The sequence below is a fragment of the Rana temporaria genome, chromosome 6 (genome assembly GCF_905171775.1).
Source record: "Rana temporaria chromosome 6, aRanTem1.1, whole genome shotgun sequence".
Classification (NCBI taxonomy): Eukaryota; Metazoa; Chordata; class Amphibia; order Anura; family Ranidae; genus Rana; species Rana temporaria.
The window spans coordinates 5,480,698-5,508,250 of NC_053494.1; the positions used below are offsets into that span (position 1 = coordinate 5,480,698).

General features: G+C 45.3%; 1 protein-coding gene across 3 annotated transcripts; it reads left to right on the forward strand.

Moving 5' to 3' along the window:
- The first annotated feature begins 330 nt into the window (after positions 1-330).
- Positions 331-26,129, forward strand: LOC120942944. 3 transcript variants are annotated; one of them, XM_040355922.1, is made up of 12 exons: positions 331-429; positions 3,381-3,671; positions 5,269-5,541; positions 8,553-8,603; positions 11,390-11,440; positions 14,418-14,456; positions 15,534-15,590; positions 18,389-18,402; positions 19,976-20,008; positions 20,194-20,229; positions 23,533-23,568; positions 26,027-26,129. In XM_040355922.1, exons 2-12 carry the CDS (start codon positions 3,395-3,397, stop codon positions 26,102-26,104), a joined length of 945 nt encoding a protein of 314 aa, XP_040211856.1. In that variant the 5' UTR covers positions 331-429; positions 3,381-3,394; the 3' UTR covers positions 26,105-26,129. The 3 variants fall into 3 exon arrangements, with proteins under 3 accessions (XP_040211856.1, XP_040211858.1, XP_040211857.1); XM_040355923.1 differs by having other exon boundaries at positions 345-429; positions 3,385-3,671; XM_040355924.1 differs by lacking the exon at positions 23,533-23,568.
- Positions 26,130-27,553: the final 1,424 nt, after the last annotated feature.

The window sequence follows — 27,553 nt, forward strand, 5'->3', positions numbered from 1 at the left end:
TGTGTTCGGGGCATTACTGTTGTTTTGCCAGCTGCTTGTTCACCATTTTTGAGATTTTGTGATATTTTGTTGCACTTGTGTTAGCGTGTCTTCTTCCCAATTTTTGCATTGATTATTATTAATATTTGTTGGCACAATTTTAGTAGTTTTTTTTTTTTTTTTTGTGTTGTGTGTTGTGTCATTATATCACACGACAGTGTGTAGCACGGCACTGATAAGGTACAGAAATTGACTTTAGTTTCTGCAATATATTCTTTATCACAAAGTATGTAAATGACGATCATAAAACTATATAGGCTTCGGTCTCGCCACACCTCGATGGAGGAATACTTTAGTTTCTCTTCCTGTTGATGTCAGGTGTGTAAGAGGAGAGATCAAAGATCACATTTTCTGAATCTCACTGAGACACACACCGGACGGGAGGACAAGGTAACATTCTATATAAGGGGGGTGAAGGGAGAATTTATGGGGGTTACAGTAGTTCAGAGACTGATGGTTTTAATCCTCCTTAATCTTAATTAAATCCTTAATCATGCAGGTTGACAGCCAAAGGATTAAAACTTATCATGTAACCAGGGCTGTCTTAATGAGAGGGCACACCTGGGCACTGCCCAAGGGCCCCAGCTGCATAGGGGGCCCCTGCCCTTTCCTCAAAGCAGCTGGTCCATGAGCCCGGGCTGCCCCTCTACATCCCAGATATCCAGAGGCGGCTCTAAGCTTTGTGAGGCCTTAGGCAAAACTTGACATGGGGCCGCACTCTCGTCCATGATGGGAAAAATAATTCAATAACAAGAGCCTCTTCCGCACAACCCTGGCCGGTGGTTGTGGGGGTCTGCGGGCAGGGGGCGTTTGGGAATCTGGAAGCCCCCTTTAACAAGGCAGCGCCCAGATCCTGCTTTTTAATAACTAAGAGGTGGGGTGACATTACCTGGTGAACCCGCCCCCTTGTGACATAATTGACTGAGGGCATGCTGGGTCATTGACGTCACAAGGGGTGGTGTCACCGATATTCACTGGTTGTTAAGGGCGCTGGTGGCCCCTCTTCTGAGTCAGGGCTCTTAACGCTGCCTGAGCACAGCAGCGTTAAGGTCTTCTGTCCCTCAAAACTGGGGTAATGCATTGGGTAAGTTAGGCAGCCATGAGGCCCCTGTGAGTGCAAGGCCTTAGGTGCCTAATTTGCCTAATTAAAGAGCCACCTCTGTAGATATCCCCCCAGAACTCTCACCCCTCTACACCCTAGATATCCCCTACCCCCTACCTATGTGATTTCTGTTTATCTGCAGTGTCTCCATTGTAGGGGCCCCAGAGCATTACTTTGCCCAGGGGCCCATGATGCTATTAAGATGGCTCTGCATGTAACGCCCTGTGGATTTTTTTTTTTCCATGATGATTTCTAATTGTCTTCATCCAAACAACCATTCCTTTTTTTTTTTTTACTAACATCTTTAGTTTACATTACCTGTCAGTAACAAGTTTTTACAGGGAATATGATACAGAATAGTAGAGAAAGGTCAACTCAAAAACAAAGGAGCTGTTTATAATACCCACCCACAGGTATGAGGGGTTGCCTAAATCTGACCTCCAATCTTAAACCATTGTGCAGTCTTGCATAATTGTACCAGCTTCCAGTGGCGACTGGTGCTCTATTTGTTTGGGAGGCCGGCAAACAAACCTCACAACCCCCCTCGTCGCTCGGTTGATAGGCAAACAAACCCCCCCCGGCGCTTGCCCGCCCATTTGTCTGCCCATCAGCCCTGCACTTACCCCATCCAGGTTGAAGACAGCTTCAGTGGCTCCCCCCTGCGTCTCCCCCCTGTTCTCCGCCAATGCAGTCTCTTCTCCTCTCGGCGAATTGGGTCTTAAGACCCCCTTTCTGATTGGCTAGGAGGAGAAGCAGGAATGACAATAGCAAATATACATTTTCTATTGTCACACAACTGGGTGGGCTCAGGGCACAGTCCTCTGCATCCCAAGCCCACCCTTTTTTTAAGCCAATTAAAGCATCCGGATCTAATCATGTGCCTCAAAAAAAAGGAAAAAACCCATTCAAATCCATGTGTCCGGTACCCTGCATGTAGATTAGGGGGCCGGGCGCATGGATTAGGGAGGTGACGCCCCTGCGCCCCTAATAGAGCTTGCCGCCACTGCCGACTTTACTGCGATGGCTTACTCTGATTTCACTGCACACTGTGAGATTCTCACGATGTGCATTTGAATCTGCAGCAAGTCAGGTAGAGCTCATCTCATTTCCTGGCTGGAGGACGTCCAGCCTCATCCAATCTTTTCCTCCCCAGTCTGGGTGTCTTTGACCGCCCCTTTCATTCGTTGGATTTCAGTTATTTCCATTATGGAGTCTCAGCACCACGTGTGGGCGTTACCTAGGGTTGTCTGTGTACAAACACACATAGTCTAGAAACACCCACTCCTCCAAACGGACACCAACCAACGGGGCATTTTCATATGATATGCCACTCAAGAGCCAGCTCACTGGGAAGGAGAACGGAGGCAAGGCGATGTGATGCTTTGCGGAAGCCATATACAGCAACCTGCCAACCCCTCCCACCAGCCATGACCTGCTGCACAGAGAAGCATAGAAACCCATAAAATGATATCATTGGGTCTATAATAAGGTATGTATAGAAAACAGAAAGGGGCAGATCCACAAAGATCTTCCCCCGGCGCAGCGTATCTGAGATACGCTACGCCACCGTAACTTACTTTTTTTGGTTTGAATCCCCAAAGAATTTGCGTCGTAAGTTACGGCGGCGTAGTGTATCTCTCGCGGCGTAACGGCGCCTAATTCAAATCGGCGAGTAGGGGGGCGCGTTTCATTTAAATGAAGCGCGTCCACGCGTCGAACGAACTGCGCATGCGCCGTTCCTAAATTTCCCGCCGTGCATTGCACTAAATGACGTCGCAAGGACGTCATTGTTTTGACGTGGACGTAAATTACATCCAGCCCCATTCACGGACGACTTACGCAAACAAAATAAAATATTTTCAAATTTGACGCGGGAACGACGGCCATACTTAACATTGCGTACGCCACCAAATAGCAGCTTTAACTATACGCCGACGTAAAAGAATGCGACGGCCGCTCGTACGTTCGTGGATCGTCAGAAATAGCTAATTTGCATACTCGACGCGGAATACGACGGGAACGCCACCCAGCGGACGCCGAAGAATTGCATCTTAGATCCGAAGGCGTACGAAGACGTACGCCTGTCGGATATAACCCAGATGCCGTCGTATCTTGTTTTGAGGATTCAAAACAAAGATACGGCGAGGGAAATTTATAATCTGGGGGATTAATCTGTAATTTGTTGGCACTAAATACATACCTATACTAAACATTATTTTTTTTATTTTTTTTTTGCAAGAAAGAAGAAAGAAGATGACCGTTCAAAAACTCAAAGTTAGGATCTTCTCAAGGGATGCAAAAGAGAATTACAATTGGCTGCTTAATGTGCTCAAGTCAGCCATGTTTGAAAGCTTGGTGGGAAATGCTGTTGGCACATACATCACCAATAACTTCCGATCCTTCACGGATGATTTGACTCAGTGCACATTCGCCATCTTGTATCACACCAAGAAGAGAGGCCGCCTGAACATTACCGACGTCACAGATTCTCTCTATGATGAAGAGTTGAGGGACCTGGAAGATCACCTGGGTGAGAGAACATTAATATAACTTAATTTCTCTATTCCGAGTGTAGTATTGTGGCCTGTGCCAAGGACAAAATAAGCAGATTAACCACTTCAGACTGGCTGGCAAAAGATCAGAGCCCGTTTTGCGATTCGGCACTGCGTCGTTTTAACTGACAATTGCGCGGTCGTGCGACGTGGCTCCCAAACAAAATTGGCGTCCTTTTTTCCCCACAAATTGAGCTTTATTTTGGTGGTATTTGATCACCTCTGCGTGATTAACACATCGGACACTTTTGACACCATTTTGGGACCATTGTCATTGATACAGTGATCAGTGCTATAAAAATGCACTGATTACTGTAAAAATTACACTGGCAGTGAAGGGGTTAACCAGTAGGGGGCGCTGACAGGGTTTCCCCTACTTGTCCTGGTGAGGTTATCATTTGAGAGTGAAAGTGAAAGAAATTCCAAAATGTCGGATTGTTGCCAAAATGGGAATAGAGGATAGAAGATAAATGTACCCTCAATTGCCGCCACTGTGCCCATCATATACAGCCACTGTGTCTATCAAACGCTGCCACTGTGCCCCTAATGCAGCCACTGTGCCCCAAATGCTGTCACCAGGACCGATCCGCCCTATAGGCTCACTATGCAAGCCGCTTAGGGCCCTGCTAAGCTGTGTAGGCCCTCGCAAATTACTAGAGGCCCCCGCCTGGTGAGAGGTCATTTTCGGCCCCTCACCCCCCCCTTCTCAACCCGCTGGCTGAATGGGAGAAGAGGTAAGATGTCAGCACTCTTGCTCATTTCCGACAGCAGAACACCCCCCCCCCCCCCCCGCTTCTCAACTTTAATGTGACATGTCATTTTTGCTTAGGGCCCCAGGGAGGTCAGGATCGGCACAGCCTGTCACTGTGCCAATCAAATGCTATCACTGTGCCCCCCACCTGCCCGCCATCTGCCTGGCACTTACCCTCTCTCGGTGGGGCAGCAGGTGACGGTGGCAGATGACGAGCGGTGTCCGGGGTCCTCAATGCACGTCCTCAATGTCTTCTGCCGCCTGCTCCTCCCATTCTCTCCTATGATTGGATGCCTGATAGGTGCCTGTTGTTTCAGCCAATCAGGCGACAGGTAACAGACCCAAGCACCTAATTGGCGGAGAGGTAGTTCAGTGTTAGATCAAATATTAATTTGCTTTCCTAACACACAGCTGAGTGAACTGTGAGCACCCAACATGGCGCTCGCTGTTCACCTTTTTTGATGCTTATTAGAGCCTATGGCCTATGGCTCTATGTAATTCAGATGCCCGGCACTCGAAAAGGGAGCCTGAATAGGGGGTGTCAGCGGCGGCCATAGATAGAATCTAACTATTGGTGATAGAGGGGGTGGATGGAAAGAGGGGGCGGCGCCTGCGCACCCCTTATGGACACACTGCCTTCCAGCACACCCCAGCACTCCTCGCTACTGTATATAATACAATCAGTCCTGGAGGTGCCAGAACTGCATTCCTCCATGTTCCCGCTGAAAAAAAGCCATGATAATTATTATTATTAATAACAGTGTTGCTTTTAGTATCTACACACATTTCTTTGCGTTAACTTGTGATGTTGTCACCTTATTAAGGAAAAAATGTGATTGTGCTGTTGGATGATCTGGATGACAGCAGTGATGGTAACATGAGGAGAATATTACAAGAACAGCCACTCATTAAGGAATGTGCAGAGACGCTGATCCTCATCAGTGAGTTAGAGAAGCAAGCGGCCAATCTGACCGGTTCAGATCCGAAAATGAGTCCAGCTCCCACTTCACAGACAATGCAGGATGCTTACGACTCCATAAAGACCAAAATCAAAAGGATATGGAGCGTCATGGATGAAGCTGCTGGTGTCGGTCCAGGTATGTCATAGGTAGTATATGTTTTAGCTTAAAGCGTAACTCCACTTTCTTGTGAAAATAATTGCAAATAAAAAATAATAATAATATAGCATATATAATTGCGACTCAAATCATGTTGTCATGGCCTTGTATCAGACCAAAAACCGGGGCAACCGAGTAGGAACAAGATACATTGGGGGTCAAAGGAGGAACAATTGGGAACTACGTATTAGGTATCTTCACAAAGGCCATCAAGTGATCATTGTTTTGCTTTAGATAAAGACATTAATAAATTAATAAATATTTTTTGGGGGGGCAGCAAACAGTAATTCCCCCCCCCCCCCAGAAAGTCGGTTGGCACTTACCTCATCTATGCAGTGCTTCACCGGTGGCTTCCCTTGCTCCTCTGCGACGTCTCTCGGTTCCTCTGCTCTCCACGGGCATCAGCGGCTTCCGCTTCCTCCCTCCTCCTCATCAGCCGATTGGGACTCTTCTCTTTTCGGCCAATCGGAAAATGGGGCTCAGATCTGCTTCTGATTGGTCAGATTGGGGATCAGTATTACAACAGAAAATATTAATTCGCTGTTGTAACCCTGGGGTTGGCTAAGGGTGCAATGCTCTGCACCCCGAGCCCACCCTAATTTAAAGCCTATTAGAGCCTCTGGCTCTAATCAGATGCTTCAATAAAACACCCCCCACCGCTGTAATTCAGGCACCCAACGTCCTGAAAGGGGCCAGATGCATAAATAGGGGGTGGCGGGGCAACCATGGGTAGATTCATGCTATGCATAAATCTATCTATTATTCATATCGGGAGTGGCACGGAGAGAGGGGATGGCTCCCTTGGTGCCCCTAATGAATGGGCAGCCACGGTATTAAACCAAATCTAAGCAGTGCCCATCTCCACGTTCCCTGCACAATGAACACAGAATTTCAGGAATGACTTCAACTCTATATCTGAGTGCTAGTTTTAAGTAAGTAAGAGGTGATCTCTCCAAGGCAAAGCTTCCACCAGAATAAATGTCCCCATTGGCAGATTTACCCTCCATTCCTGTTCTGTTGGCAACTGAAACAGTTTAGTAATTCTATAATGTTTCTATACTAGAGGTAATGATCACCAGGGCAAAAAAGGAGAGTGGATTTTCCCAGAGGGACACAGAAAGAAATACAAGCCTAAAGGGGGTTCTTAGAAATTCGACTTATTTTCCAAAATATTAAAATACACTTGTTTTGTAGAGTTAAATAAAAATTGATAATGCCCTATTAAGGTCCCTCTTATGCAGCCAACTGTGGCCATCATATACAGCCACTGTGTCCATCATATACAGCCACTGTGCCCATCAAATGCAGCCAACTGTGTCCATCATATGCAGCCACTGTGCCCATCAAATGCAGCCAACTGTGTCCATCATATACAGCCACTGTGCCCATCAAATGCAGCCAACTGTGCCCATCATACGCAACCACTGTGCCCATCATATGCAGCCACTTTGCCCATCATAAACAGCCAACTGTGCCCATAATATGCAGCCAATGTGCCCATAAAATGCAGCCAACTGTGCCCATCATATGCAGCCAACTGTGCCCATCAAATGCAGCCACTGTGCCCATGAAATGCAACCACTGTGTCCATCATATGCAGCCAACTGTGCCCATCAAATGCAGCCAACTGTGTCCATCAAATGCAGTCAACTGTGCCCATCAAATGTAGCCAACTGTGTCCATCAAATGTAGCCAACTGAGCCCATCATATGCAGCCAATGTGTCCAAAAAATGCAGCCATTGTGCCCATCGTATGCAGCCACTGTGCCCATCATATGCAGCCAACTGTGCCCATCATATGCAGCCAACTGTGCCCATCATATGCAGCAACTGTGCCCAGCAAATGCAGCCACTGTGCCCATCATATGCAGCCATCTGTGCCCAGCAAATTCAGCCAACCTTTTAATGGTTGAACGGCTTCAATATCTGCTAAGACTGGCGCCTGTGATCCTGTAAAGCAAGATGTCCATGAACCCGCTGCATGGTAGTGGACGAGCGTTCCCCTAATGCAGGGGTAGGCAACCTCGGACCTCCAGCTGTTTTGAAACTACAAGTCCCATGAGACATTGCAAGACCCTGACAATCACAGGCATGACTCCTAGAGGCAGAGGCATCATGGGATATGTAGTTTCACCACAGCTGGAGGGCCAAGGTTGCCTCCCCTGGGCCCTAATGTGATGAGTTTTTATCATAGATGTTCAGCGATCCAATGAGTTCTTCTGTATCTTGTTTCCTTGAAGAAGAGAATATCTCAAAGCGTATCATATTATGAGAATACTATACCCAAGCAAGCTGTTACCGTGTTTCCCCAAAAATAAGCCCGGGTCTTATATTAATTATGCTAACAAAAGACACAGTAGGGCTTATTTTCGGGGTAGGTCTTACCATGTAATGTGCTGTCTTCTCTCCCCCTCTCCCTCCCTGCCTGTCAGGAATTCCCAGTGTGAACTGAGTTAACATGCTTGTAAAATCCTACAATCCACTCTATTACTGTATTATATAATGTACAATGTGCGTGTTCCTGTAATATTATTGTGCCAAATACCTTTGTTATAGCACCATTCTGCGCTTCTGTGACCCGCCGGAGCTCTCTTCCCCACAATTATATTACAGAAACACACACATTGTACATCATATGCTACTGTAATAGAGTGGATTACAGGATTTTACAAGCATTTTTAACTAGGGCTTATTTTCGGGGTAGGGCTTACATTGCATCCCTCCTGGAAAATAACGCTAGGTCTTATTTTCAGGGTAGGTCTTATTTTTGGGGAAACAGGGTACTATGATCACTTATCATTTAACAGTTATCTCTGTCATCTGTATTAGATGTGTTATATGTGACAATGAAACAATGAATCCATATGAATCAATAGTCTGGATGCCTGTAAAATCCCAATCCACAAATATTGTTTCTTGATACATTGATTTGAAGGGATGATGGCATTCCTGGGTGAAAACACTCAATGTTTATTTCCTGTCCTCTACAGTCCCCAGACCACGGAAAGTCTCCTCCTCTGGTTCGGATACACAAAGTGAAGGTAAGATAACAGAAGAACAGTAATAGCGTTGCAGAGATAAGAAAATAAAGGCGCATCTTCTAATGGGGATAATATAATGAAGGTTCAGCAGAACAGACTAACTAGGGTTTCTAAACTCACCAAATCAGGTCAAGAGAAGCATATAGGGATAGATTCACGTAGATTTTGGCCGGCGTAGCGTATCTCAGATATACTACGCCGCTGTAAGTTTGAGCCGCAGGACCTGTATTCACAAAGAACTTGCGCTGAAACTTACGGTGGCGCAGTGTAATTCAAAATAGGCTGGTTGGGGGCGTGTTCTATGTAAAATACTAGTGACCCCACGTATTTTACATTTTTAACGAACGGCGTATCCCAGTGCGCATGCTCCAAATGACGTTGGCAAATCGTCATGCTTTCGACGTGAACGTAAATTACGGCCAGCCCCATTCACGGACGAGTAACGCAAACGACATAAAATTTGAAAAATTTGACGCGGAACCGACGACCATACTTAACATTGGCTGCGCCATGTTTTTGGTGGTTTATCTTTACGCTGGAAAAAGCCTAACGTAAACAGCGTATCTGTACTGCGACGGCCGGGCGTACGTTCGTGCATAGGCGTATCTAGCTGATTTACATATTCTAGGCGTAAATCAGCGTACACGCCCCTAGCGGCCAGTGTAAATATGCAGTTAAGATACAACGGCGTAGGAGACTTACGCCGGTCGTATCTTAGCAATATTTAAGCGTATCTCAGTTTGAGAATACGCTTAAATATATGACGGCGGGGATTCGGACTTACGACGGCGTATCTACTGATACGCCCGTCGTAAGTCTTAGTGAATCTACCCCATAGTTTTTTTAGTTGGTCCTAACAAGATTTGGTGATCAAAGGGTTCATAATACAATCTTTTTTTCTTATCTTTTTTGCTCTAACAACTTATGTTTCTTTGGAATGCTGAACCACGGACATATCACTTCAGCTAGGTTTCAAGATGCACTATATTGTCAAAAGTATTGGGACGCCTGCCTTTACACGCACATGAACTTTAATGGCATCCCAGTCTTAGTCCATAACATTCAATATTGAGTTTGCCCCACCCTTTGCAGCTATAACAGCTTCAACTCTTCTGGGAAGGCCGTCCACAAGGATTAGGGGTGTGTCTATGGAAATCTTTGACCATTCTTCCAGAAGCACATTTGTGAGGTCAGGCATTGAAGGTCTGGCTCGCAGTCTCCGCTTTAATTCGTCCCAAAGATGTTCTATTCGTATTGAGGTCAGGACTCTGTGTAGGCCAGTAAAGTCCCTCCACCCCAAACTCGCTCATCCATATCTTAATGGACCTTGCTTTGTGCCCTGGTGGGCAGTCAAGTTGGAACAGGAAGGGGCCGCCCCCCAAACTGTTCCCACAAAGTTGGAAGCATGAAATTGTCCAAAATGTCTTGGTATGCTGATGCCTTATGAGTTCCCTTTACTGGAACTAAGGGGCCAATCCAACTCCTGACCTCAACAGAATAGAATGGGATGAATTAGAGCAGAGACTCATCCAAAATCAGAGCCTGAACCCTATGGACTAAGACTGGGATGACAGTAAAATTCATGTGCATGTAAAGGCAGGTGTCCCAATACTTTTGACAATATAGGGTATATTCCAAATTGTTCTAGCTAAATATATGAACATTTAATTATAAACAATTAGTTTATTTGCATGATTTTAAAATCATAACTTCTCTGTCTTGGTTGTCTAGCACAGTGGTCATCAACCCCTATCCTCAGGGCCCAATAAGAGGCCAGGTTTGCAAGATAACTGAAATACATCCCAGGTGATATCATTTGCTGTTCAGTGATTGCAGTATTCTAGTCTGCATCTCCCAAAGGTAATACATAAAACCTGGCCTGTTAGTGGGCCCTGAGCACAGGGTTGACGACCTCTGGTCTAGCATGATACATCCAATCATAAGGTTCACATAACAAGGGATTAGGGATGACCCTAAAGCTCCTAGCGCTAATCACCATGAGCAAGCCCAACAGGAAGTTGTCAGTGTACTGGGCCAATCATCTGTAGCCGGGACACCTCTCGTGTTGCCTATGTGCAGCTGCTGGGCAGGGAATGCCTCAGCAGTTTAGCCGGTACAGTGACACATTTCATGTGAGTTCACTTATGTGGGTCAGGACTAGGATCCAGCCTAGCTCATCCCTATTAGGAATTAGCAGGCTTTATTTCCCTGAAATTAAATGTTAAAGCGGGAGTTCACCCGAAAAACTATTTTTAACATTAGATTGAGGCTTATTTTGTAAAGGGGAATCGGGTGTTTTTTTAAAAAACGAAGCAGTACTTACCGTTTTAGAGATAGATCTTCTCCGCCGCTTCCGGGTATGGTCTTCGGGACTGGCTGTTCCTATTTGATTGACAGGCTTCTGACAGGCTTCCGACGGTCGCATCCATCGCGTCACGAGTAGCCGAAAGAAGCCGAACGTCGGTGCGACTCTATACGGCGCCTGCGCACCGACGTTCGGCTACTTTCAGAAAATCGTGACGCAATGTATGCGACTGTCGGAAGCCTGTCAATCAAATAGGAACCCCCAGTCCCGAAGACCATACCCGGAAGCGGCGGAGAAGATCGCTCTCTAAAACGGTAAGTACTGCTTCGATTTAAAAAAAAAAAACACTCGATTCCCCTTCACAAAACGAGCCTCAATCTAATGTTAAAAATTGAGTTTTTGGGTGAACCTCCACTTTAACAAAAAAATTATGGCAAAATTTGCCCATTTTGATGAGTTGCTTCTATCTTATCTCTTTCAGGATATAAAAGTTCAAGAACCACCAAGTCGGGCTACGGGCAACAAGGCTTAGGTCTGTGGATCGTGTGTTGAGCTCATTTAACATAAAATAAATGAGGAAATTATTACTGAAAACATTTTTTTATAAACATATAGGATTTTTTAACCCCCTTACAACCACATAACACATACCGTAGATGCAGCCTCCAGGAGATGGACTTTAATCCTGGGCACTGCATACACACTGCCTTTACACGCAAATGAACTTTGCTTTCAATCTTTTTTTATTGAAAATAATCAAATATATGAAAACAAGCAAGCTAAAACCATCAGAATGTCAATGAACATGGAGTTGAGAAACACATAACAAAGAAAGAAAGAAACATTTGGTTACCTATAATCATGTTGTCCACCTGATGGGAGAATAATCGGCAAATGAAATACAGACCAGTCACAGTAATAGTCATGAGCAATTGCATAGGCCACTGTGTCATAGGAAGGCGGGGATCCCGAGGAACCGTGCACTGATTTAATAGTTATAATACTTAAAGTCCATCAGGGCCTAGCCAACCAAGGGACAGAGTAGCTAAAGTGTTCAAAGTCACAAAGATCAAAGATCAAAAAAGTAAACAGTAAGACAAAAACATAAACTTAAACCTACAACACCCAAACCCAGTTAGATGAGAGGGGACCGGCCCTCTCCCAACTAACAAAAACCTTGAAGACTTGTCCTCCAAGCTTGGGGACAATAGTTTAACGTGACAGGAAGAAAATTTCGTCCTGCAGAGGTAAATGTAGGAGCATTAAACCTGCTCCAGCCTATCGCCCACTAGAAAAAAAGGGTAAGACATATTTGGGGGTGATAGAGACTCATTAATTAATTGATTTCCCTGATCCAATCTCAGGGCTAACCCATCCTGCCGTCTGATTCAAATTATTATGGGTGAGACAAATGCAATCAAAAAACAGACCACATGCTCACCTTCCGACGTTTCAACAGCAGAGAGCATGGCTGCTGTCTGAGCAGTTGCCTTTATTTTCAGCACACGATCACAAAATGCATTTTCATTGGTCAACCCATATAATTTATTCATCCCAGCCCCCTTATTACCCGCCCCCTGTGCTTAGCAGGGAACCCTCATTGGCCAGTTCATATAAGGCCTCTCCATAGCACAAAACAGTTCTCGTTACAAGATTTAAAGTTCCTTCCAAAGTCACGAGACACAAATTCCTTCGGTGATCCGTAAAGACAGGATGAGGGGGATGGGCCGGAGCACACATTCCAAAGATGAAAAACAGAAGGAGAAAATGTAGACTGAACTTTTCCTTGTATTTTCAATGCTGACTTCATTACTTTAAAAACCATCATGTATGATTCCTGATATCTGACAAAATCTTTATCAAGGAAAATAAGCAGTATTGATCATTCTCATACATACATATGCATATATAAAAAGAAATATGGAAATATTAACCGAAATTAAAGAAATATAAACCGAGAAACATTTTAATAGTTCTAATCATAACATAAAATTTTCATTTTAGTTTCAAGTCCATCACAGGGGATCTTAACCACTTGCTTACTGGGCACATATACCCCCCTCCTGCCCAGGTGAAATTTCAGCTTTCGGCACTGCATCGCTTTAACTAACAATTGCGCGGTCGTGCGACGTGGCTCCCAAACAAAATTGACGTCCTTTTTTCCCCACAAGTAGAGCTTTCTTTTGGTGGTATTTGATCGCCTGTGCGGTTTTTATTTTTTGCGCTATAAACAAAGAAGCGAGACAATTTTGAAAAAAATACAATATTTTTTACTTCTTGCTATAATAAATATCCCAATTTAAAAAAAAAAAAACATTTTTTTTTCTCAGTTTAGGCCGATACGTATTCTTCTACATATTTTTGGTAAAAAAAAAAAAAAAAATCGCAATAAGCGACTGGTTTGCGCAAAAGTTATAGCGCTTACAAAATAGGGGACAGAATTATTTTTTTTTAATTATTTTTTTTTACTAGAAATGGCGGCGATCTGCGATTTTTAATGGGACTGCGACGTTATGGCGGACACATCGGACACATCGGACACATTTTTGGCGCCATTCACATTTATACTGCGATCAGTGCTATAAATATGCACTAATTACAGTATAAATGTGACTGGCATTGAAGGGGTTAACATTAGGGGGTGAGGAAGGGGTTAAATGTATCCCTGCTTAGTGTTCTAACTGTAGGTGGAGGGGGGGGTGACTGGGGGGGTGACCGATCTGTGTCCCTATGTACAAGAGACACAGATCGGTCTCCTCTCCAGAGACAGCACCGCTGTCTCTGTGTAAAACGGCAATGAGAGATGATCTCATATGTTTACATATGAGATCCTCTCTCATTGGCCGCACAGATCGCCTCGCGAACGGCCACTCTGATTGGCCGTTCGCGGCGATCTGTAATTGGCTGTGTCCGAGGGACACGGCCAACACAGATTTTCCCCGCAGCGCGCTCTGGAGCGCGCGCGGGGAACGCCCAAAGGGGCGGCCGTCAATTGACGGCAGTTTGGAAATTGGGATCCGCACTGCAGCCGTCAATTGACGGCAGGCGGATCCCAAGTGGTTAATATAGTAAAAGTAAATAACTTTTGTTATATTAAACAGCAATGGAACCTCCTATCTTAGGAAGGCACCATTGACCATGGCATCAGAGCCCAAGGCTAGAAGAGGGACTGGGTATGGGGTCTCAAGGGTGTTAACCACACTGGTGGTAGCCCTGGCCCCCTTAGTTCCTAAGAATCCAGATAAAAAAATATATAATGCAACAGTTGGTCTTAGGGTACTAAGATACCCCCTAAAGAGGGGCGATAGCCTGCACTAATCATTCAGGGGGGTTGAATTAATAGATTGACTTGCATATAACCAGCCAGCCCATACATGGATCAAAATGTTACCCTGCTGAACCAGACACATTTTGGTCAATTTATGGACAGCTTAATTTTTGTAAACTGGCAGGTTCTTTCTGAATCTGTGAACTAAAATGACCTCATGAACATTTCCTTTATCTTTCAGATTTAGATGATGTTAGATCTTCCAGTGCCTACAGCTCAGGTAATATACATAGATTAATACTCTCAAGCTACAAAATATCTCATTACCATAGCATGTGTCAAGGCAGATGCTGATTGTCTGAGAACTTCATGGGGTGTGAAATTCTGTGAAATCACAATGTTATTTTTGAATAACCCAGTCCCATTGTACCAGAATGTATGTGACCTGTGTTGATGGTTTGGGTGAACAAGACAGACCTAGGGGCTGATTTACCAAGCCTTTAGTCAAATAAATAACACCTGTCCCAAATGTCCTACCACCACGAGAACACCACAAACATTTTATCTAGTTGAATGAAAATAACCACTACTAGATATATTGGCCTGGATTCAGATACGATGGTGTATCGGCGGGCGTAACGTATCTCAGATACGTTACGCCGCCGTAAATTAGGGCGCAAGTTCCGTATTTAGAAAGAACTTGCGCCCTAAGTTAAGGCGGCGTAGCGTATGTGGTCCGGCGTAAGCCCTCCTAATTCGAATGTGGATGATGTGGACATGTTTTATCTAAATTACATGTGACCCCACGTATTTGAAGTTTTTTACGAACGGCGCATTCGCCGTCCGTGAACGTATCTCAGTTCGCATGCTCCAAATTAACCCGCAAAAAGCCAATGCTTTCGACGTGAACGTAAATTACGCCCAGCCCTATTCTCGAACGACTTATGCAAACAACGTAATCGACGGAAAATACGACGCTGGCCCGACGTCCATACCTAACATAGGATACCCCTCATATAGCAGGGGTAACTTTACGCCGGAAAAAGCGTAAACGACGTAAAAAAATGCGCCGGGCGGATGTACGTTTCTGAATCGGCGTATCTACCTAATTTGCATATTCCTCACGTAAATCTACGGAAGCGCCACCTAGCGGCCAGCGTAAATATGCAGCCTAAGATACGACGGTGTAAGAGACTTACGCCGGTCGGATCTTAGGGAAATCTATGCGTAACTGATTCTATGAATCAGTCGCATGGATACGACTCGGAGATACGCCGTCGTAACTCCTATCTGAATCCGGGCCTTGTATCTGAATCCGGGCCTTAGTCATTAAATGTTGTTCCCTGTTTCATTTCAGAACGTAGCAATCGGCCTTTAATTAACACGCGTTTGGACCAACGTGATGGCATTCCAGGTAACTATGTGCTATATACACTTTTGGCAAATGTATTGTATATTTTGGCATACTGTATTTACTGTTTATTGGCTTCTATTTGTGACTTTTAGTAGGTAGTCATTGACGATTGACCACTAGATGGCAAACCAGGCCACGCAAAAGTGTTGCATCTTGTTGAAACTATTTTTTTTAAGTTTTCCAACTTCAATAGAACTCTTAAGTGCTGCAAGTGTATTGTCATATTTAGGGATGATTTCCGAGTCTCTTCGGCGCCCCCCTGCCTCTGGCCGCATGCGGTATTGCATGCCATTGAAGTCAATGTGGAACAAATTATTTTTGTTTCCATTGACTTCAATGGGGAAACTCGCTTTGATATGTGAGTGCTTTGGATTATGAGAATTCTCCTGGAACGGATTATGCTCGTAATCCGAGGTTCCACTGTACTTTGAAGGTGAAATTGTCCCAGAGCTTAGTGTATGAGATGAAGTTCTGCTGACTTCCATCATCCAATTAAGTGCAAGTAAAAATGCAGTTTTTTTATTTTCCTTGCATTTGATTGGATATTCTTTGCAAAGCTGAATTTCACATCACTCACAATGCTCTGGGGATAACATCCTTGCAAAGTGAACAGTCAAAGTGAACTCTGCGCCTTTTGAAAATAAATTCCTAGGACTTATTACTGTTTGTTAGTCAAGAAGAGAATGTGCCAGATTGCCTGGGGTTGATTAACCTATTCCCTCCCACCCTGACATCCTGTTATCTGGACTATTAGGCCCAGGAAACAGAAAGGCTTGACTACTCATGTGACCTCTGTGATTGGCTGTCATGTTGACCACTTCCGATCAGCTCAACCTTTGTTCTGGGAGTGCACATTGAGTGCTCTTTCAGCTCAGAAACCTCTTTCGCCCATAAACAAGTATGTGTGGGGCAGGGATGGACTGGCTATTGGGACTACAGGGAGTTTCCCGGTGGGCCGATGGCTCAGTGCGCCGGCTTCAGTGACAGCGGACCGCTGCCCCCCTCCGCTCCTCTGTCTCTCCCTCCCCGCAGAGCTCACCTCCTCTCCCTCCCTGCAGCGCTCACCTGGGGGGAACAGAGAATAAGGGGGAGGAGCAGGGGGAGGACCAGAGGAGCAGGGGGGACGACAGAGGAGCATGGGGGAGGGGACAGACATCTGACTCAACAGCTATGGCCTGGGAGTTTCTCACTTCTGCCTAAACTTGTCCCATAAGGGGGAGCACCGAACTGATTCTTTGCCCCGGGTGAAATAATGTCTAGCTTCCCCACTGGTACTGCCTATAAGAGTACCGGTACCAACCGTTCTATTCTAATAAAGTAGAATGGCTAGTGGTTAGTGAAGGAGGAGAGGGGGCTTGGGTGGCCGGGGGGGGGGGGTGCAGGAGTTTTCCGGCCGCCATAGGAGAGACATGTCAAAGTGGGCCAGTCTGGATGAAGTCCAGGGACACATTTTTGTCTCAGTCCAGCCCTGGTGTGGGGTATGGGCTTTAAAGCCCACTTTTTTGCCACTACACATATGGGTTATGTGGGAGGCAACAAGTTAAAGGCAAAGAAGCTGTTAACTTTGCAAAGGAAGTTTCATTTTACAAGGGAATATACCCAAGAGATTAGTGAATGTGGTGAAGCTTCATCCTGCAAAGAATCTTTACTTGCACATGATTGGATGATGGAAGTGAGCAGAGCTTCCCCTCATTCACTAAGCTCTGGGGCAATTTCCCTTGCAAAGTGCAAATTCCCTTGCAAAGTGAACAACCTCCTCGCCCTTAGCAAATCAAATCCCATCTGTCAGAACTTGTGATGCATTGGTTTGGTTAATTTCGTAAATCTGTGCTTTATTAGCTAGATTCAGAGAGAGTTAGGCCGGCGTATCAGTAGATACGCCGACCTAACTCAGAATCTGCGCCGTCCTAAGTTTAAGTGTATTCTCAAACTGAGATACACTTAAACCTAGCTAAGATACGACAGCCTGCGCCGTTGTGTCTTAGGGTGCAATATTTAGGCTGGCCGCTAGGTGGCGCTTCCGTTGAGTTTGGCGTAGAATATGTAAATGACTAGGTATGCTTATTCACGAACGTACGTGCGCCCGCCACAGTAAAGATACACCGTTTACGTAAGGCGTTTTCAGGCGTAAAATTATTCCATCAAATAGCTGGACTAGTCAATGTTAAGTATGGCCATCGTTCCTGCGCCAAAATTTGAAAATTTTACGTCGTTTGCGTAAGTTGTCCGTGAATAGGGCTGGATGTAATTTACGTTCACGTCGAAACCAATACGTCCTTGCGGCGTACTTTGGGGCAATGCACACTGGGATATGTACACGGGCGGCGCATGCGCCGTTCGTAAAAAAACGTTAATCACGTCGGGTCACGAGTAATTAACATAAAACACGCCCCCCCCATCCTCATTTGAATTAGGTGCGCTTACGCCGGCCGCATTTACGCTATGCCGCCGTACGTTAGGAGGCAAGTACTTTGTGAATACAGTACTTGCCTCTCTGACTTAAGGTGGCGTAGCGTAAATACGATACGATACGCCGCCGCAAAGATGCCACGCCCTACCTGAATCTAGCTATATGCCTTCAGTACAAACCCATCAGAAAGCTCACCCTCAAAGGAAGGCGGACTTCCCTCACTCATTGATGGCCTCCCATTTCTTTCCAGGATCCAATAGACATTTTACTTCCCGTGCTACAGAAGACTAACTCCATTAAATTATCATTTTTTTCTGAATACTTTCTTTTAAAAATGAATATATACCTGTATCTTCTTACACACTGTGTTTCCCTTTCTTTGTTCTAGCAATCGGTGAAGAGGTAAGAATCAATCAGCTTATTCCTCATTGATAGTCATTTATATAGATGATCAATATCTGGGGCCATATTTAGACACCAGGCTGACCTGGGCACACCTCTTAACAGGTAACACTTTTTGACATATTTTTTATAAAATTAAGAAAATATGGGCTCTGCTTTAAAGGGGTTGTAAAGGAAGAAAATGTTTCCCCTAAATATCTTCCTTTCCCTTAGTGCCGTCCTCCTTCACTTACCTCATCCTTCCATTTTGCTTTTAAATGTCCTTATTTCTTCTGAGAAATCCTCACTTCCTGTTCTTCTGTCTGTAACTCCACACAGTAATGCGAGGCTTTCTTCCTGGTGTGGAGAAAGCCTCTTGAGGGGGGAGGGGCGAGCAGGCAAGTCAGGACACTCTCTACTTTGCAGATAGAGAAAGGAGCTGTGTGTTAGTGGGCGTCTTGACACTCCTGCTCGCCCCCTCAAGAGGCTTTCTCCACACCAGGGAGAAAGCCTTGCATTACAGTGTGGAGTTACAGACAGAAGAACAGGAAGTGAGGATTTCTCAGAAGAAATAAGGACATTTAAAAGCAAAATGGAAGGATGAGGTAAGTGAAGGAGGACTGCACTAAGGGAAAGGAAGCTATTTAGGGAAAAAAAATTCCTTTACAACCCCTTTAAAGTGGAGGTTCACCCATACATAACTATTTTTCCCGTTAGATGGATGCTCGTTTTGTCTCGGGGAATCGGCAAGTTGTTTTAAAATATGATCTGTACTTACCGTTTACGAGATGCATCTTCTCCGCCGCTTCCGGGTATGGGCTGCGGGACTGGGCGTTCCTATTTTGATTGACAGTCTTCCGAGAGGCTTCCGACGGTCGCATACATCGCGTCACGATTTTCCGAAAGAAGCCGAACGTCGGTGCGCAGGCGCAGTATAGAGCCGCACCGATGTTTGGCTTCTTTCGGCTACTAGTGACGCGATGGATGCGACCGTCGGAAGCCTCTCGGAAGACTGTCAATCAAGAAGGAACGCCCGCTCCCGAAGACCCATACCCGGAAGCGACGGAGCAGATGCATCTCGAAAACGGTAAGTACGGCTCATATTTTAAAACAACTAGCCGATTCCCCTAGACAAAACGAGCATGAAGCTAAGGGGAAAAGAGAAAAAAAACTTAATTGGGTGAACTCCCGCTTTAATTACAGCGATCACTACTAAATAGCAAATAATTAATCAGCCCAAAACTAACATGCAGCTGTACACTGAACATTCAAATCACAACACCTATTAAATTATACAGTCACAGAAATAGTGCAGCGCAAAATAAAACACAAATAGTATTAAATATATAAAAGTCCATGTCTTCAAAATATCAATGTGGATACAATAAAAGGAGTGGGAAAGTTCAGCCGCCACTTAAACCAAGTGCAAGTATCGAGAGTGCAAGGTACATGGAATCAAACCAGAAAGATGGCCGCGGGTGACGTCATATATAGCTCCTCCTCCGTACGCGTTACGTCCTGATCGTGTTTTATTTTGCACTTCACTATTTCTGTGACTACGTGTTAATATTTAATTTGTGCTTTTGTTTCATAGACTCGCATCCCCTTTCCTGAAGACGATGACCAGGTAAGTGACAACTGTGCTGTGACCATATTTCCGGACGAGGCTTTCTTATTTCTACAAATCAAAATATTGACAAGAGGAAAATAACGAATAACAAAAAAATCTGAATACATTTGTCATTTGTAATATTTTTTGTATCAGTTAAATTTAAAATATAAGGTTTATTTATTATTAATTAATTTTTTTAGATGCCCGATAAAAAACAGAAGACGCCGAGCCGCAGGGTAAGTGCTCAATTCGATTATTTTTTATTTTTTTTACAAAAAGCTAAAAAATTGTGATAAATGCCTAAATATAGTAAAAATCAGGGGGTACCAGCTTTCTATCTTCATTCAGTATAATGTCATCATCTCACTTTACAGACAATGGTGTACCAGTCACATCAGTCTCTGCACCAGAGGAGCTTACACTCTAATGTCCCCCCCAGTTCCCATACAGTTAGTTTGAGAGTCCTACCAGTGTGTTTCTACACAAAATCTATGGGCCAGATTCACGTACTTGCGTATGTCATTTACGTTACACCGCCACAAGTTTTAAGCGCAAGTGCTTGATTCACGAAGCACTTGCCTGTAAACTTGCGGCGGCGTAACGTAAATCCGTCCGGCGCAAGCCCGCCTAATTCAAATGGGCCGTGTACCATTTAAATTAGGCACGTTCCCACGCCAAACGTTCTGCGCATGCTCCGTTATAAAATTTCCCGCCGTGCTTTGCCCGAAATTACGGTGCCCCGACGTGTTTTTTTTGAACGGCGATGTGCGTTACGTCCTTTCATATTCCCGGACGTCTTACGCAAAATTTTTTTTTAAAAATCGACACGGGAATGACGGCCATACTTTAACATGGATGGTCTAATTTTACACCACCTAAATAGCACTCGTAACTTTACGACGGGAAAAGCCGACTAGCGACGACGTAAGAGAATGTGACGAACGCGCGTACCTTTGTGGATCGCCGTAAACAGCTAATTTGCATACCCGATGCGGAAAACGACGCTCCACTCCCAGCGGGCGCCGGAGTATTGCACCTACGATCTGAAGGCGTACGAAGCCGTACGCCTGTCGGATCGAAGCCTAAAGCCATCGTAACTTGTTTTGAGGATTCAAAACAATGCTACGACGCAGCAACTTTGAAAATACGCCGGCGTATCAGTAGATATGCCAGCGTATTTCGACTGTGAATCTGGCCCTTTGTATCCAGAAGCTTAAAGCGGAGGTCCAGACAAAAATAGACCCTCCGCTTTTCTGAACCCTCCGGTGTCTCATTTGACACCTTTCAGGGGGGTGCAGATAACTGTATAATACAGGCATTTTCACCCACTTTCGGGCATAGACTCCCACGGGGGTCACGCCCATCCCCCCCACTGTCTTCTGGGAAACACACAGGTCCCAGAAGACAGCGGGGACCAGTTAGGATGCGCAGTGCGACTTGCGCAGTAGGGAATCAGGAAGTGAAGCCGCGACGCTTCACTTCCTGATTCCCTTACCGAAGATGGCGGCGGGGGCAGGCGAGAGACGAGCGATTGATCGGCTTCGGCTGCCGACATCGCGGGCGCCCTGGACAGGTAAGTGTCCATTTATTAAAAGTCAGCAGCTGCCGTATTTATAGCTGCTGGCTTTTAATATTTTTTTTAAAGGGGTCGTAAACCTTCTTTTTTATTTTTAAACAACAAACATGTTATACCTAACCCCACTGTGCAGTTCGTTTTGCACAGAGTGGCCCCCGATCCTAGACTTCAGGGGTCCCCTGGCTGCGCTGGTAGCTCCTCTCCGCATCGAGTGCCCCCCGGGCGCCCGCGTCATTGGATTTAATTGACAGCATCGGGAGCCAAATGCTACGCTGCTATTAATCTTTCCAATCAAGAGCCAAGAACCCCAGGCAGGGAGGTAGAGCGCGTCTCCGCCGTAGGAAGGAACGGGCTCAGGTGAGTAAAACAGGGGGGGGCGGTCAGTGTCAGAAGTTTTTTCACCTTTTATGCATAGGGTACATTAAGGTGATAGAACACAAAGGTTTACAACCCCTTTAAAATGATTCTAAAGGATTTTTATTTTAAATAATATACATGTTATTCTTACCTGCTCTGTGCAATGGTTTTGCACAGAGCAGCCCCGATCCTCTTCTTTTTGGGTCCAACGCCGGTGGTCCTAGCTCCTCTCACCTGTCGAGTGCCCCCCCAAAGCAAACTTCTTGCTATGGGGGCCACTCAAGTGGGCTTGCCCCCAAGCTGTGCTCTGTGTCCTTTCACACACTAGTATGGCTCAGCCCTGCCCTCTTGCTCTCTCCTCATTGGCTCACTGACTGTGATTGACAGCAGCAGGAGCCAATGGCTCTCGCTGCCATGTGAGCCAATGAGGAAAGAGAGACTTGGGAGAGCTGCTGCTCTTATGCACATCATTGGATCGAGAAAGGGTTCAGGTAAGTATAGGGGGAGGTGCTGAGGGGGGAGGGGGCTACACCCAGAAGTTTTTTTTACCTTAATGCATTGAATGCATTAATGTAATACAAAAAAAAACTTGAACCTTTAGAACTATTTTAAACTTTAGTTTCCATCCCCAGTATCAACCATAATCCTCAGTCCAATGAGAGTGTCAATCCATAGACCAGGGGTCTCCAAACTGCGGCCCGAGGGCCAGATGTGGCCCTTTGCTAGTTTTTATCCGGCCCTCAGGGCTTTATTCCTCCCACTGATGTGAGGCACTATTCTTCCCACTGACTCCAACAAGGGGGCACTTGTTTTTTCCACTAATACCAATGATGAGATACAATTAGGCCCCATACACACGAGAGAATTTATCCGCGGATACGGTCCAGCGGACCGTTTCCACGGATAAATCCTCTTAAAGATTTCCGCAGATTTCTATGCGATGGAGTGTACACACCATCGCATTGAAATCCGCGCGGAAATCCTCTGGCGATGACGTGTCGCGGCGACGGGCGCGACGCTGTCATATAAGGAATTCCACGCATGCGTCAAATCATTACGACGCGTGCGGGGAATCCCTTTGGACGGATGGATCCGGTGAGTCTGTACAGACGAGCGGATCCATCCGTTGGAATGGATTCCAGCAGATGGATTTGTTGTGCATGTCAGCAAATATCCGATCTGCTGGAATCCATCCCAGAGGAGATTTCTCCGCGGAAACAGATCCGCTGGCGTGTACACACCATAGGATCTATCCGCAGAAACCCATTTGCTGGGATTTATCTGCGGATGGATTCTATCGTGTGTACGGGGCCTTACTCCTAGGGGCACTACTCCTTATCCTACTGATCGCAAACTATGAGCCCATATTTATTCTCACCAATGCTGGGCCCGGGGAATTTTGTACCCCCGCTGGTCACAATCTGGCCCTCCTAAAGGCTGAAGAACAATAAACTGGCCCTTTGTTTGAAAAGTTTGGAGACCCCTGCCATAGACCATGTGTCACATTGTAACATATATATATAATATAATACAGAAGACAATCCGACCTCACACTCAAATGGAACGTCTACAACTGGTAATTTTTTTTTTTGTTCTCAAAAATTAGCAATCGTTTTCCTGGTGCAAAAATATTAGTGACAAGGTAATTCATGTTACTCTTCTTAATAAAGCTTATTCAGTCCAATCCTATCTATCTATCTGTCTATCTATCGATCTATCTATCTATCTATCTGTCTGTCTATCTATCTATCTGTCTGTCTGTCTGTCTGTCTGTCTGTCTGTCTGTCTGTCTGTCTGTCTATCTATCTATCTATCTATCTATCTATCTATCTATCGATCTATCTATCTACAGTATCTATCTATATAGGTGTCACTGGTGGGCACAGATAGACAGCATGGATAGGCAGCACTAATGGGCACAGGCCAGTTAAGGGCGGTAAGTTGTTTTCTGAAATCTGCTCTCTCGTTAACAAGTGATTCGGGGCGATGTCCCCGAAATCCGTCCTCCCCCAGGCCGCCGGGTCTGTCTCCTGTGACTGTCCCTGCCGCCGATGTACACAGAGAGAGGGGAGAGCTGTGCTCTTCCTATCTCAGCTGTGACAGGAGTTCTAGCACAGTGCTAGGACTCCTGTTTTGGAGGTGACAGGGTCAATAAAGAGAACCTGTCACCTACAATCGCTGTCATGCAGGGAATTGTTTTCTCCTGTGTGATAGCAATAAAGTTAAGTGAATTTTTTTTATAAAAATAAAATAAGAAATAATAATTAAATTATTTAAAAAAAAAAGTTATTAAAAAGTTAAGAAACAAAAAATAATATTAAAAATAATAAGAAAATTATACAAAAAAAAAAAAGTAAACGAGAACTACAAAATAAAAAAAGTGATAAAAAAGTAAAAAAATATAAATAAAAAATAATTGAACTAACCGTGCCACCCCTGCCATCCGGTTGCCATTCTCCGTTGATTTGGGGGGGGGGTCGTTTGGTGGGGAGGGGGTGCATTGCGGAACCTGACCTTTGGGCGGCAGGGAGAGCACATCCGGCCCTGGATGAGCATTGATGAGTGGCAATGATGGGCATTGATGAGTGGCAATGATGGGCATTGATGGGCGGCACTGATAGCCATCACTGACTGGCATCACTAATGGCCATTGATTGCTGGCACTTGTGGGCACTGTGAGCGGTCGTTCAGGGAAGCTGTCATATGATGTCCACCCAGAACGAGAGCCGCACCGCCCCGTCATTTGAAAGTGGGTGGTTAAACTGCCTATTCCATAAGGAAAAAAAACACTTGATTTCTTTATAGAATGTTCACCATAAGCGTGTTGTAACAGACCTACAATTTCCCTCTCACGTTTGCCAAGTTTCACAAGTCAGCTGAGTCAACTGGTCTGCAACTAAGGTGAGTGCAAGTTAGAACATATCAGAACATGCTCGCGTGCAACTGGCTGTGTGGCTCACCACCATAGTGCCACACTAAAGGCGTTCCGGAAATTAGATTGTCACACCTCGTACATTGTACAATCACATCAGTCTCTGCCCTCAAGGAGCTTACAATCTAAGGTCTCTAACTCACATTTAGAAGGGAGACAATTAATTTACCAGCATGTGTTTGGAGCGTAGGAGGAAACTGGAGTACCCAGAGAAAACCCAATCTGGCACCAAGAGAACATGCAAATTCCAAGCAGGTTGTGCCATGGTAGAGGTTTAAACCGATAACCTTAGTGCTGCCAGGTGGAAGTTCTAACCACTTGCGCCGCCCATTCCTGCCCAACACACCATTTTTTTTATCTATATTATTTTTCTGAATGGTTGTCACATCATCAGTGTCAGGGGAAGTACTCACCGAGGCCGAGATGCCGAGAGCGGCTCACCTTTGCGACTCTGCGCACTTCACCCTCTGGAGATGGAACAGCGGGGAAGGGCACAAAGAGGCACCAGTTACCAGCAGCGGACTGGGAGTTGCTAGTAGATCAGCGTAGGCTGGTCAGTGGACACAGCAGGTGGAACATAGCAGGTACTGGCAGTGGGTCAAGCACTGGAGAAAGTTCAGATAACTGGGGGTCAAGTTCAGGCAGGGACTGTAAGCAGATCTGGGATGCAGGTCAAAGGTCAAGAGCAGGAGAAGGCAACAAGTCCAAGGTACAGGCCAGAGGTCAGGGGTCGGAGACGGCAGCAGATCCAGTGAAACAAGCCGGGGGTCAGGTGCGGGAGAAGGCAGAGAGAGGTCAGGTCCGATCCGGGTCAAAAACAGGTTCAAGCAGGTTCAAGAGGTAACATAGGCAAATGCTGACAACAATCCAGCAACCCGCCATGAGACTGGGGCTGGCTTAAGTAGGCAGGGCCGGGCCCTGATTGGCACGCGTGGATGCTCGCGCACGGGCATGCGCAGTTGCCCCACCCGGATGTTAGAGCTTCTGGTACTCTGACAATTAGGATCTATCTTACTTCTTAAATAAACACATTCATAGACAGCTCTATAGGAGGTTAATGTCTCTGAGGCTCAGGCAGAATTATAATTGGGGAAAAGCGAAAAAATATGAGATATACGATTTTTTATTTTTTATTAAAATAATAAAGTATTTTCTTTTTTCCTTACAGATGGTGTTTTTCATAATCGGTGGAGTTGTTGGCCTTTTATTGATTATTCTGATTATTATCCTGTGTGTTACTTTATAGTAGAATAAATCACCATTGGTCTGTGCGCATGAGGAGGAAGCTGATGTTGATTTTAATGCAAATGTAAATGTAAACCCTAATGCCCCGTACACACGACCGGTTTTCCCGTCAAAAAAAAAAAAAAACAATGGTTTTCCCAACGCAATTCATCTCAAGCCTGCCTTGCATCCACACGGCCACACAAAAGTCCAGTGAACTTTTGACTGCCAAGAATGCCGGTGACGTAAAAGACTACGACGAGCCGACAAAGTTAAGTTCTATGCTTCCGAGCATGCGTCGAATTGTTTCCGAGCATATGTGGTTTTTTTTTCCCGTTGGAAAAGCATAGAGACGAACGGTTTTCCCGCTAGGATTTTTTCTTGATGGGAAAATAGAGAACCTGCTCTCTTTTTTTTTTCCAGCAGTTTTCCTGTAGGAAAAAGTCCGATGGAGCATACAGACGGCCGGGATTCCCGACCACTCATCGCAGTTTTTCCAACTGGAAAACCGGTCGTGTGTACGAGGCATTACTGGTGACATTGGTTTGCTCTGTGCACTTTGTATCATAAATAATTGAAATTGACATTTTTTTATAAATAAAATTCTCTTTTTACCATGTCTTCCTCCTCCGTTGTTCCATCTCAGTGCTACTGATCAGGTTCCTGACTACTCTGGGGGTGGCAGCATGGCATTTTTCAGAACAGGCCTTCATCACATGGAGGATGGGGTAACCTAGCCAAGAGTAACACAGAGATCCTATTAGGGGTTCTTTAACATGATTCCACTTAGACCCATCCCGAGGCATTGCCAACTGCCACCATGTTAACTGCTGCATTTCCTTTTTGGATGGTGGTGTGTGGCCATGCTGCTGGTTGGACTTAAGTGGAATCCCAGAAGACAATTGTCAGTTAATTGTCAGTTAAAGCGGAGTTAAAAATGTAACTTCCGCTTTTTGGACCCCCCCCCCCCCTTTTCCGGTGTCACATTTGGCACCTTTCAGGGGGAGGAGGGAGCAAATACCTGTGTAATCCAGGTATTTGCTCCCACCTACGGGCATAGATCACTTTGGCCTACGCCACACCCGGAGCCTATTGCCCCCCCCCACGCTGTCTTCTGGGAGGAAACACAGGTCTCAGAAGACAGCACGAACCTGTGGGATAGCGCACCGCGACTCGCGCATGAGCAGTAGGGAGCTAGGAAGTGTAAACAACAGAGGACACGATTTGCTATAAAAAAGAAGTGTAGTAGATGTTTTGACACACTCCAGGTGACGTCAGCTAGACAAAACCGGTAGAGTGGACAGCAGAACGTCACAACACTTCCTGATCTGTCAGCATGATATGTCTATTTTGATTTGGCTCAAATGTGAGTACTTATTTTTAGCGCGTATAATATAAATAAAAAGGTTTTTAAACGGTATTATACTATCTGGGATTCCTTTCTCCTACCCATGGGCTAATATTAGAAGCA